Raw genomic sequence first — 14,189 nt, 5'->3', positions numbered from 1 at the left:
AAACAAATATGAAATACAGTAAGTCAAAGGGAAAGAGCAAACTTTCATATAACACAGCACTGTAAGACATGTCCTTATGGTGCTATATTAAGCTACTGAAAGGGCCTGCTCCTGATTTAGAAGTTATGAAGCATGCTGTGGTAGAGACTCTACATACAATTATCTTCGTTAACTTCAGGACCTAAGCATGTGTTGCATTCCTCATGAGTTCTTTCAAATAAGGACTCAGATTTCTTCTGTTAAAGGCAGGATCACTTCTGTACTAAAAGTCAGTTGCTCAGAGCAGAAGAAATAAACATACAATAGCACTCTCGTTGTACAAGAGTGTATAACACACTCTTGACTTCAACGGCTATTTGTGATACAAACAAATGCAAATGTGAAATGGAAGTAAAAGAATAAAGTGGCAGAAGTGGGCGAAGATGACAGTGATAGAAATAAGAACATAACTGTAAGCTATGCTGCCTTCAAAGAAAAGGCTGCATTCAGTTTCTGAATGCAGAGGAAGGACTACCAGGCAAAAGCTATACAGCTGTGCCTGGATGCCAGAAGTTGGTAGTGACTGAAGGTCAGCACTGATAAAACCGATACATGGTCTCTTTCTCAGTGATGAAGACAGAGCTCTTAAACAAGCACCACAAGGTTTTTAAATCTTTAAATAAAGATTTAAAACTGGATTACTCCAGTTTAATCTTGAACTAACAAGTTCTGTTCCTGTGAACGGCACCAGGTTTTCTGCAGACCCATCTCTGCAGAAATATGTGTGTCTCAAAACTATTGCAGCAATCATAGAATAGTTAGGGCTGGAAAGGACCTTAAGATCATCTAGTTCCAACCCCTCCGCCATAGGCAGGGATGCCTCACAACTAGACCATGTCGCCCAAGACTCCGTCCAACCTGGCCTTGAACACTGCCAAGGATGGAGCACTTACCACTTCTTTGGGCAACCTGTTCAGTGTCTCACCACACTCACAATGAAGAACTTCTTCCTCATATCTAACCTGAAGCTCCCCTGTTTAAGTTTAAACCCATTACCCCTTGTCCTATCACTACAGTCCCCAATTTAGTTAAATGATAGGCACACAGGCTCAGTGAGTGGGGAGGGAGCGGGAAACCACAACAGAAACAACTCAAACACACTGTTTTCTACAAAATCAAGGAGGAGTATGCAGTACCTTCTACTTGTAGCAGTCACAGCTGTGAGTAAAGTCCTGTTTAGCTACAAGGTAGTTAACTCTTTGAAATTACTGTAACAAAGCTCTTGCCCAGTGTCCTGGTTTCAGCAGGGATAGATTATATTTTCTTCCTAGTAGCTGGTGCAGTGCTGTGTTTTGGCTTTAATCTAAGAACAATGCAACGCACTGATGCTTTTAGTTGTTGCTATGTAGCACTTGATCAAGGCTAAGCAGCCCTGATAAAGGACTTTTGCTCTGCAGTGAAGAGGAGCACAATAAGACAGGAGGGAGCAGAGACAGGACACCTGACTCAAACTAGGGTCCAAGCTATTTTCATTTATTTCCTGCAATATTTAATAAAATATTTATATTTCTATGCCCACCTTTGTAACTCTCCAACATTTTAAGTAAAAAGCTTGCAGTTGCAGGTACAGAATCAGAACTCACAAGATTAGAGGAAAGCAGGTTTTACCAAACCCAAACCTGCAAAACAATGTGTCTAAGTTGTGCACAGGACTTGTGATACGTAAATCCAGCAGCTCTACTCTCAAAACCAGCTTTCTCACTTAAGGGAAGGACAAAGTCCTCCTTCAACCTTTAAGAACAGCTGCTCTTAAGAGAACACAGTGAACTTGTTGAGAAAGAGTTAATGACTGATGGGGTTCTTCACTTGATGGGACTGTCAAATGTTTCCAGCTAGAAAACTAAAGCCAGATGAACATCAGATCTGTTGATACTGGTCTAACTACTTTCAAAGAATCAGATGTAGAACATACAAGCAAGCCAGTACAGAGTGAGACTCCTCAAGGCACAGTCACAGGACCACAGAACCACTGGCTACAGCAGTATTATCCCTTACTCAAACTGATGGACAGAGGATAAACACACAACTTCTGGACACATTTTTGATGGAAACTCTTAATTAGTTCTTCTTGCTTAGACAGAATTTTACCACTCCCTAAAAACTTCAAAGTAGACAGATGTGCGCTCCAGTATAAATTAGTAAGGCAATTAAGGCCAAAGGTAAACTTTCTGACAAGCACAGTATAAGAGAAAACTACTGAGGTGAAGCTTCACTTTCAGATAAAATTCCCAGCTCCACAGTTCCAAGATGGATGGTGTCAAATAACTCATAACTTAGTCCTGGATCTATGAATACAGTGTCAATACCCATGGGAGCTAAGGAAACAACAGTTTCAGGTCTTCATCTGAGTCAAGATGTGGAGCTGATATGTTTTGGAGACATGGGGGTGAGACAGGCCTGCCCTAGAGGACTCTAGTGCAAGAACCAAGCCTATGATCATGGAAGACCTAGTCCTGGGATTGGGTTGCACAGAGTTCCAGCATCTCCTATATAAACATTGCTATTAGCATTATTGTTTCCAGCCACTATGGGTATATGCACACATACCTGGCATATGAATATGCATGTCAGGCAACATTACAAGAAAAAAGTGAGACCTTCAAAGATTTGTAACATTCATCAAAAATCCAATCACTGATAAACATACAAATCTCACTTTCCAGAAAGCCTTCCAGTAGTTTTTCTTTCCAAAAGCTCCAACTTCAAATACCTTAAACTGATCAGGTAAATAACTGACTTCAATGACTACCTCACATCACTGCATTTCTGTACCTAATTTCGTTTGTTATAGAATATACAGCTGCTCTATCTTATACATAATCTTACAGTAAAAAGACTATCTCCACCTGCTGAAGGGGAACCACTAGGTTCTGAAATACACATAAAGAGGTCAACCTTCTTTTTTCTTTAGCATTCATACAGCAAAGAAAGCTGACCTGTTGTGAAACTCTACTTCTGTACTTTTTAGCTTATCAAAAACCAACGATATCCACCAAAAAACAAAACAAAAACCCCAAAACAAAAAAAACCACACCCAAAAAACCCAAAAAACAAATATAACTTCATTTCAAAGTTACAAACGCTTTTTCTCAGAAATGTTTTCCCTTGACTAACTTACATATATCTGCACTGTCATAAAATTGGCTAATCCTAAAGCAGGGTTTGAAATCACACCACAACAGATGTAATTTCAGGATATTTTCATTTGACTATACCAGTTGTTCAAGTCATTTTCATCCATTTCCAATTACCAAAACTTGCAGTTGCAGATATAGAATCGGAACTCATGAGCGCATAAAGTTGTATCTGCTGTTAGTGAGAGCAACAAAAAAGCGCTCTATGCAAGTCAGAGTCACAGTTACATAATAAAATAACTGAAGTTGAAATAGCTGCTCTAAAAATGCATTTTTTAAATCTCCATTTAGTTAATACTGAATATACTTTGCATCCTTCTATCTTAATCTTACGCTGCACAAACTAAAATATTTTTACTAATCTCAGTACCAAAATTAAGAATCCTCAACTTAAAGTTTGATTCATTTTGAAGCTTAAGTTAGTGCTTGAACAGATGCTATTTAAAAAAAACCTACCTACATATTACAGACCCTGGAATTTGATTTTACTACAGAAACAAACAAACAGAAAAAAACCACAGCCCACCCTTAATGCTCTCTCTCTCTAGAAGTAATTTCATGCCCTCAGTCACAAAGTTACCTATAACAAACCCTTACTACACATGCAAACCTGCAATTTCCTGCACAACTGTTTTACTTTGAATAAAATAGATCCAAATACATTAAGAAAAATTTGCTCTCATGAGAGTTGTCCTCCAGCTCCAGTGAAAGAAATTGAATGTACACAGGGAATGGTCAAAAAAATAATAAGAAAACAAAATCCACAGTAAAAATTCAGTTCTATAGTTTCTTTTCCTTACATAAGAGGGATGGATTTTAAGTTTCATAAAGGCAAAGAAATTAAAACTTGGCATGAAAAATACCATCACTCCCAATGAATTCAACAATATTCTCAAAATACTATCAGAAGCACTTACTCATCATACTTGATATGATAAATAGCTTCTTCACCAGTGTCCATACAGTCTGAATAAGATGTGGATGGTGTACTGTCCAAATTATTTGCATTTTCTCTAGAATGATCTTGACTTAAGTTTCCATTAGTCCTTTTATAAGTGTTACCACTCTTTCCTTGAGCTTTACCATTCTTATGTCCCTTTGTTGCTCTGGTAACATTTTCTATATGAGCTTCAAACCAGGCTCCAATGCTGACATCACGGGCATCCACCAATTCATTTATCTAAAAAGGAAAATTCAATAATGAATATATACTTATTTTATTTTTTTCTTAATCAGGATTACACAAGACAACTTATGCTACTGCTTAACTTTATCAGTAAAACAATCAACTCTAGTAACTAGTTCAGCTTGATCAAGTTCAAGTAACATGCAGTCACGAATATGCTGCACTTTCACTATTTTATTATTTCTTCCCTTATTAAAATCTAGTATGGGTACAATCCGCATGTAATTTTAAAAAGCAAGGCTAGCTTTCTTCTCTTTCTTGGTTTTTTTGTTTTGTGGTTTGTTTTTTTTTTTAACTTTTCCGCCAAGCCTCAAAGTTTGCCTTATCTCTCTCATTATCCTTTCCTTTTGATTCACCAATTATTATTTATGGCCAAAATAAGCATACACAGCATTAAAGTATTAGCTCACAGCCAAGGAGTTTAAAGACTTTCCCAAACCTCCAACTTGGAATTACTATTTAATCTTCTATCTTTCTGGTCTGCAAGATTTTAACCATTCAAGACTTGCAGAGAAGGTGAGAAAACAATTCTAACAGGGTTGCTATCACAACCAGCGAAAAGCTTAAGATTTAAGAAATCTTAAGAACCTCCCAGAATTTCTTCCTTCTCTACTAACAATAATGGTATTAAGCAACCAACCACTTTACTATTCTAAATCATGTTTCCTTTTCTCAAGTCTTCAGCTAATTAAGCAGATGTTCCTGTAATAATAGAGAAAAAAAAGTAAGTTTTAAAGAACACTTCATCAATAGTACACCAAGTATAAAAATATTACTACAACAAAACTACTCCACAGCCATACCATAGAAAATATCTATCATAAACAGTATAAAATACATATATTTATAATCTATGTATGTGGTTTAAGATACAGCCTTTGTCAAGTACCAGCATAGTGGCAGATATTTACTGTTACTAACCTCAAAGGCTAGTTTCTATAACTGAACAATCTTACTGTATTTTCGCAGGAGCAAGCCAAAAAAGCATGCTCAATAACTTTTAGTATTAAAGTAGCAGTTAGGTATCTGAAAGTGCAATTGACAGCAGCTTGAGCTAACAAATTTATCCCAACAAGCAGTATTTTATTCTTCACCTTCTTAAAGTATCCTCCAAAATGGAATCCTTTATTTTTCCTCCCATGTAAAATACAAACATAAGTATTTTTTATTTTTATTCTTACAAACCTACAGTGTTCAAAGTACAGCTTTTTACCAGGATGAAAGCTACAGCCAGATAATAAATCTGAAAAGGACAGCCTCATATTAATTCTATCAATCTGTTTCAAACATAAACAGTGGATTCTAGCACTTCTAGAAGGAATCCTCATGAAGGCGTCCCTTCACAGCTTTAACTGTTTGAATTGGTTGCAGCTCAAAGTGCTTCTTTACTTTGTCTTATCAAAAAACAGAGTTGAGCAAGACACACACTATTAAGCATTCTCCCATCTGCTGCTAATTGCTACCAGCTATGAAGGCACCAGAGAAGCAGTGCTAGCCAAGTCAAAAATCATCATCAGATTCAGAAGGAAAAAAAAAAAGTTAAAAAAATTAAAATTAATTAACATCAGCACAAACTCCATTAATCACTGATCTCCAATGTATCCTTCCATAATTTGATGCGCACACTTACACAAGACCCACCCCTACAAAGATTAAGGGCAAATAATTATTACCACAGACCACTGAGGAACATCATACAACTATTTGATGTTAGTGGTATCTGGTTTAAGAACTGGGTTATTAGTAGCTCTATGTGAACAGTATTAAACAAATACTAGCTTTAATTACAGATTCAGTTTGTGTGGTTTTTTATTCCAAGCTACTTAGAGTTCTCAGTTAAAGTGTCTTTACTACAGCCAGAGATTTTTGGATGAGAAGGTAATAAAGACTGTGTGAGCATCAGAAGAGGAAACATGCACATGCTTCTGGACGAGCTTCTGTTTTTCTAACATCATTACTGCACGCTCAACCACTGTTACTTCAACTCCTGTCTTGCAACCTGTTTTTTATTTCTCCTTTTGGCACTGACAATTTGCCCTGCTTAAACAAGGCAGTGCTCTTCACATATGCTGAGTCCATCTTGGAATGGACCAAAGTTCTTAAACCAGACACCGATAAAAAGGAACAGGAGTTGAACATAATTCCACCCACACTACCAGTCCTTCAGAGACGATGTAAGTATCAGGTGTCAGGTACAAACAGAATATAAAACAAACTAAAGCATTCTGATTTACATAATATGACTACACAAAGGAACTCTGTTTAAATCACTATTTTAACCATCTAACAATAATTTAATTATTATTAACTATTATTCCCAGTATCAGCTCTATCACCCTTTTTTTTTTTTTTTTTTTTTTTTTTAACTACAGGTTCTATGCTGACTACCTTTCCTTTTAGTAGCTGAAATCAGAAAAGAGGGCACATGGGCCTACACTATTCCTAACGTGGAGCAGCAGGTATCTTGTAGAGTCTAGCTCTAGATGCAGATCCAGTGAGGCACAGGACTTCACTAGATAGAAAAAAATTGTAACGAACTATACCTTCCTATAACTAGACAATTCCTTACTGTTTGACAAACAAGCAAATGCAAAATAATTAAATACATGCATCTATATAGCTATCTAACATAAGTCAGTTTATGGCCTTTTTAATTGACTTACTGAACAAATTTACTACTTTTCAGTTATATTATTGGTTACAAATATATTCTTCAAAGCTTCCTGATTCTGTAAGTAGACATTTTGTATATATTCCTACTGTCATCTACAAGTAGCAGAAAATGCAATGGCTGCACACTTATTTTCCTCTCTCTCTCTCTATATATATATAAATTAAAAACATATGGTTGGCTGAAAAAGTAAACAACTCGCAGGTAATGAAGGATAAAGTGTCAGGTCCCTAATATTAGAGATCGCAAAAAATTCCAGCTGACTCAACAGAATAGGCTTCTTTGAGTATGTTTACCAATATCACCATTCCCTGCCTTATTTTCTGTTTTAATCCTGAAACAGCTAAGAAACTACCTGATAAATTTTCAGAATTCTTGAAAATCTACATTTTAATACTCTTTTCCTTAGATCAACTGATCTTTTGTGGCCTTCCATCTCCCCAGTATGCCCCCCATCCTTCTTCTATTACCTTTTACACTCAGTGATTAATTGTAAAGCATCAGAAATTAAAAACTGGGGAATTTTTCCCCACTAATAAACTGAGATGCAGAAAAAGGAAACACACAAGACTGTATCTACATATTCAAGATACTGGTATTTTGACTCCCTGATTCCTCAGAAAATGAATAAAACTCACTGCACAGAATGCTACAGGAAAGTAAAGTAACTTACCACTTGTCCCAATACCTGAAACAGTAACAGTCTACATGAAACCCAGACAGCTTCCCATTAGGGTAACAGATCTGAACAACAGCATTGCTCTAAGTGAAACTAATTAATGTACTTTAGCCTCAAGCTCCTTTTCCCTTTCTGCAATTTTGAACATTTTCCATCAAAAGAATTATTGTTACGGATATTTCTTAACTAAGAGGAGCACACAAACACAAGGTAAAATGCTACCATTCTGTCTCTCTCTCTCTAAATATATATATCTATATATACACACATTGCCCTGGTTTAGCAGTAGCAGTCATTTTTAATCCTTCTTAATAGCTGGTGCAGCGCTGTGGTTTTGACTTTCGGCCTGGGGATAATACTGATAAAGCCAATGTTTTCAGTTGCTGCTCAGAATGTTTACTCTGACCAAGGACTTTGTGAGACTCATGCTCTGCCAGGGAAGGGGGGGAAGCCAAGAGGAAGCAGGGACAGGACACCTGACCCAAACTAGCCAAAGAGGTATTCCATACCACAGTACGTCATGCCCAGGATGTAGAACTGAGACCTCCCCGGAAGGCCTAGTTCACTGCTGGGTGGGGGCGAGGTATCGGTCGGTGAGGTGTTGTATTCTCTTTCCTTGTTATTTCCTTTATCATTATTATTATTGGTGGTAGCGGTAGTGATTTGTGTTATACCTTAGTTATTAAACTGTTCTTATCTCAACCCGTCGGAGTTGCATTCTTTTGATTCTCCTCCTGTCCCTCTAGGAGCGGAGGGAAGAAAGATGGCAGGGGGAAGTAGACTGAGTGGTTCTAATTTACGGCCTGGGCTTAAACCACAACAACATATATATACACGTCCTACTAAATATCTTAATGAGCTAGCAATCTGGAAACTGTTCATCTTCTGTTTAAATTAAATTCCTGTTACTCTGATGTAATCCTACATGACAATATCCATGCCCAGGCCAAGTGAGTTAGAGTTAAGTGATCTTTAAGGTCCTTTCCAACCCAAACTAGTCTATGAATATCGAGAACTTCAATGAGGTACAAACCTAAAAATCAATTACATATACGATTCCTAAAAACTACAACAGAAATCATTACATCACATACAATTTAAAGAAATTGTGTATTTCCAGTTTATCTAGCTCTAATACAGCACTGAAACATTAGTATCTAAACAAATATTTGGCAAGCTTGAAAAAAGTGAGCAGGGGAAAAGCTATACTTTGCCACAGACTTTATATTAGCAGCTTCTTCTGTTCACAAACAGTGTTTCTGTTACACAGGCAACTCAAATGTTTTGGAGAACATGTTTTGGAGAACACAATGTGTATCAGAGTTTATGAATGCTCCTGAAACCTGCAACACCAGTGAGCCTGGCAGAGAAACATTTTCATGACACTGCAAGAGTTAGCTTAAATGAAGTCAATCTGACTTATGTTAAATTGGGAATTATGTCAGATCATGAAAGCAAGCAACAAGAATACATGCTTTTATTTAATAGAACAATAAACATTTTTAACAATAAAACTAAACCCACAAGTGTGAGGCAACTTTCCAGATCTTAAAGTTTGTACATACCTTGTATAATCCAATGCCAGGATCAATGAGAAACGAGCGAGATGATGTAGACGGCTGACTGGGTGACCCACTATTTGTTTTTTTTACTTTATTCTTGTAGTTGGAAACAGCACAGGGACTGACATCTCCATCCTGATCTGTCACAGAAGCCGTGGTAGGAGCTTCAGATTCAGAACGTATCAAAAGCTGAACTATGTCATTTAGTCCAACATTGTAGTCAAACAAAGTGTGTCCATCTTCTAGCTGCCAAAACAAAGTTATACTTGTAAAATTCTACCCTGAGGGATAGAAAAAGTTTCCAAATCTCCCTTTTATAAACATTAATTGTACAGACGAGAAGAGGAAAGCCATCTTTTTCAGGCAAATAAAACTCATGTCTTGAGTCTATGCAAAACCAAACTCTCATCAGTTTCCTGCAGCCATGACTTCATCCACTGAATATCACCCAAAGACTTCAAATTAGAAACAGGTATCTTCATAGACTTTGGACCTCTTAATCATACATCAACATCCAAGGTAATGCAAGGTAATGCACACAGTGTTTTTCTAATTAAAAAAACAGGTAGGATCTACGTTGCTGCTTACATGACATACTCACCAACTATAAATAGATGTGAGAATTTTTAAGTTAACAATCACTGCATTGTGCACATTTTGGTTACATAATTTCACAATTTGCTCTCCCAATCTTCTAGAAAGCAAGGCTTTTTTTTTTTTCTTTTTTATGAAGGCCTTGTACTTCCTTAATTTTTGCAAACTGCTTATTAAATAAAACATCTACATATAAATAATAAAAAAACCAACAAAACCAAAACAAAAAAAAAAAAAAACAAAAAAAAAAAAGAAAAAAAAAAAGAAAAAAAACAACAAAAAAACCACACAGACACACAAAAAAATCCCCACATCATACACCTAAAGTTCCATTTACTTTAAAAACTGTAAGATCTGAAAGTACTGTGCAAAGTACTAGAGGGAGCAACATCTGGGCCTTCAAGTATATGAAACGAAATCTAAATTGAGAGCACCCAGTGACATTTTTATCCCAGATTTAGCCAGGTTCCCCTTTCCTCAGCCCTTTACCCCAAGATCAAAACAAGATTATTCTCTGAAAGTAAATCTTCTAGCTAGTCAATTTAAAAGCTATCATAAAACTGAGGCAACATGCACTGTTTAGCACTCCCTCAAAGAACTTTGTACATCAGGCTCTGCTATATTCCAGATGCAATCAGATCCTGCAGAACACATGAATATAAATAGAAGCAGACTTTTTAATCATATATAGCACACAGCTCCTAAACATTATTTTGGGTACCAGTCTGCATAGCTTTAAGATACCTGTTACTATCTTTATTTTACCTAATGATCTCACTTACCTACAACTGAGCTGAGAAACTCACACCAAATATAACAACATGTTGTGTTGCTAGGAAAGAAGAAACACAGGGAGTAGTGACCACTGCTGCTTTGCTCAGTTAAAACACTCTTACAGACCTACAGCATCACTGAAGCAGAGATTTCATTTACTTAGAAGTATAATAAATTGCTTGGGGATATCAAAACTAGAATTTCTTTAGTTACATTTTATTTCACGTTGCAGTAGGAGAAAAACATGCATGACTAACAAACTCCCACCCATTTCCAAACTACTTTTGCATCCAAAAATTACCTGATCTTTTTCCAGAATAGGTGCTGTTTTCAACACCACTGTTCCAGGAATCTTTTCAAACAGATCTGTTTTCATAAGCTTATGGGCAGTATCAATACAACAAGAAAAAGTAGGGAGCAGGAAGGAACAGAAGAAATAAAGAAGGAATTCTCCAGCTTCCCACTAATATACTTTTCTGGAACATGCAAATGACCTCAAGATAGACAGAAGCAGAATGTACATTTCTTCCTTCATCCCCTCTGTTTCCTCAAAACAACTCTAAAGGGCAGAGGATGGATATGGACATAAACTGACAACTCAAGAAATTAATCAGCTCCTCTTTCATGAATTTAAGACCTGTGTTAAAAAAAAAAAAAAAAATCTGCTATATACAACAATATACCCACAACTATACCCACAGCAGGGATGTATATAGCAGGAGTACACATAGTTTGTTTCAGTACAGTTGAAGCTGACCCAGCTGTCTGGTCTACAGCTGCAGAAATTACTTTTGTTCAGCTGTTTTCAAACCAGTTCAACACACAGCAGATAAAACCATATTGAAGATTTTGATGCTATTAACAATTAAATGAACACAGGTCTTAAAATGGAAGTCTCCACCAACTGCTATTCTACAGGTGACTACCTACACTGCCTCATAGATTTAGGCTACGGCTTCATATTGAGTATCAAGCTACTTAAGCAAGTTTAAGTTACCTTTCCCATTCGCTGCATGGTACATTCCTATACTTTTGACAACTCTCTAACAAAGGGGACAGAACTGTTTTTCCAGCCCTGTGACAATGGAGATCTGGGGGCTTTTCACACCACAATCTCCCCATATTTTTGGGGTTAAGTTTATTAAAGAAGTTTTAAAACAGCTATTCTTAGATTCAAAGTACAAATAAACTCCAAAGACGAATAATCACCTTAGAATAATACATGGGCCGGGGCAGGGGGGGGCCCGAGAGGGGAGATCCACATTTCTGAAGCAGCAACTGCTTCTGAGCTCTGCTCCAGACCCACTTCGAGGATTCAATTCCCCACCAAGTGATTTTTCTGCTACAAAACGTGTTGTTTTTTTAAATCAATCTATCAATCAATCAGCATTACATCTGCAAAACACACCACTTCTGAAACAATTAATAAATTGAGTAATATTGGAGACAACTTCTGTTCCATTTTTATGTTCCAGTTGTATAACTTGTAGCAGAGGTTCCAGCGCACAGTTTCTAGAATCTTCTAGAGGACTGGTATGAGGAAATTAGTACAGTATGAGGAAATCTTCTGCAAGATAATGCAGTAGAGAGAAAGGATATCTCTCCTCCTGGTAGACTGAAGGTGTGTAGGCAACAGACAGTTGAGAGCAAAGAAATGCTGTCATTGTTCCTCTTCTCTAAGGACATGCTATGCTATGTGCAGGCTGAAAGAAAAATACTTTTGAGATACTGCTGCTTAAAGTTAAAAGCCAATTCAGTGACAACATAAATCTGAACAGCCTGAATGATCTACCACCACAAGGTAACCAATGTTAACAACTAAAAAATGTCTTACATCTAGTTCTTGCAATCTATGTCAGTTATGACTACAGTGTAAGTTATATATTTGATCCACAACTGAAACCTCCTTATTCACATGAAAAAGAGGCAATAAAAAAAAAATAATTAAAAAAATCCACACTTGAAAGTAATCTATCCACCAATAGTTACATTTAGCACATTCAGAAGGCAAGAAATAGCTAGGTTAAGCCTTGTGTGAGAAGAGGCCATCTCGAATAATGCACATACTATGCACAGATCCTCCATCATTCATAGACTACCTATTCCTGCATAGGAATCAAAAAGTCAGCTTTGACGAATATGAACTAAATGGTCAACAGAATAAACTGGTGATCACAAAGTTGTCTACTTTACAGTATTAATTTATAAAGAATTAGCATTCTCTTCTCTGTCCAAGTGGTTATAAAGTTTTTTCCTTTGTTTTAATAATCAGAATTCTTCACAGGAATATTTTATGACTACAGACTATTCTGTAACTAGTGATTCACACTTAAGTCTGAAAGCACAGTTACAGAGGAAAGATAATAATCTTAAGCACACTTCAAACAAGGCAGGATGTAGTGTTTGGCAGCGTGACAGGAAAGAACACCTGTTTATAGCATGAGCAAAAAATACATTCCCAGAATATTAGCAACCATACCAATTTAGACCGAGTCAATGGCTTTGTTAACACTGCCTGATTCCGGGAATAAATCAGAGAAACACAAAAACTCAACTAGTAAAATCAAGTTTCTATGCTATTTGACTTACAAGAACTAATGCACGTACGTACCTACAAGAATACCTGGGCCCAGCATTACCACACCAACAAGTGAAATTCTTGGAATAACGAAGTCGTAAAGAAATGAGTGCTTAAAGAACTCCATTCCACAAGAGAAGAAGAGAACTGTAAAATGTTGTTTCTTGAATTGCTGACATTATTCCGATGTTAACATAACAATGGGATCTTCACCAGTAAGTCTATAACCTCACACACTACAGTAACATAACAGTAATGCAACACAACACTTTATAGTGTATCTGTTCCTCCAGACACCGTAATATCTCCTAATCAGTTCCAAGTTAGCCAGGGACTGGAACATGACTTTTGAAAGTATATTATTAAAGCAGCATCAGATGCAGAAAATTCAGGACCTACCACTATGTCTGGATATTAACAAGCAGTAGGATAAAAAGTTTAATACCCTCCTTTCTACAGACTACTAGCATTTTAAATCCATTCTGGAATACAGTACTTCTTACCCAAAAATACAACACAAAAAAAAATCCAAACACCAAAGAGAAGCTAAATATTCAACCCAGATAAGTAGAATATTTCATCAAAAAGAGTCTGGCAACCTGTGAAAATATGTTCAGACCAACCCCCGGGACAGCTTTATGGTATGCTTGCTCCTAACAATAGTTACCGATTTAAGTATGTACACAATTTTATGCCATTCTGCTACATAGACGTACTAATAAGATAAGATTCCCTGAGAACACATTTGCCTGGACAATGTATTTAAAGGAAAGAATGAAACATTACATGCTTACTTAATCATTCACTAAGTATTTAAGGACACTTCTCACTCACAAGTTTATACATGCAAACGAGAAACAAAGTAATCAGGCAAGTACCAGATAGTCAAGCTGTATCTCATTCAAGTCAGTTATGATTTCTTAAATGGGTGATGAGAACATGTACTAAAGCAAAAATAACTGAATAGGCAAT

The 14,189-nt window shown here is 36.6% G+C and overlaps 1 protein-coding gene across 1 annotated transcript in view; it reads right to left on the bottom strand.

The window, feature by feature from the left end:
* The window catches only part of UHRF2 (ubiquitin like with PHD and ring finger domains 2), a 99,772-nt gene that overhangs the window by 66,639 nt on the left and 18,944 nt on the right, over positions 1 to 14,189 (bottom strand). Inside the window, exons 2-3 of the mRNA XM_080638096.1 lie at positions 9,275 to 9,517; positions 4,091 to 4,353 (exon numbers count right to left, since the gene is read on the bottom strand). Coding sequence (XP_080494222.1) covers positions 4,091 to 4,353; positions 9,275 to 9,517 — 506 coding nt within the window. The remainder of the gene's footprint in view (positions 1 to 4,090; positions 4,354 to 9,274; positions 9,518 to 14,189) is intronic.

The sequence above is a fragment of the Psittacula echo genome (assembly GCF_963264785.1).
Source record: "Psittacula echo genome assembly, chromosome: Z".
NCBI classification, from domain to species: domain Eukaryota; kingdom Metazoa; phylum Chordata; class Aves; order Psittaciformes; family Psittacidae; genus Psittacula; species Psittacula echo.
The sequence above is the reverse complement of the archived record's forward strand: the minus strand, read 5'-3'. Positions and strand labels throughout refer to the sequence as shown.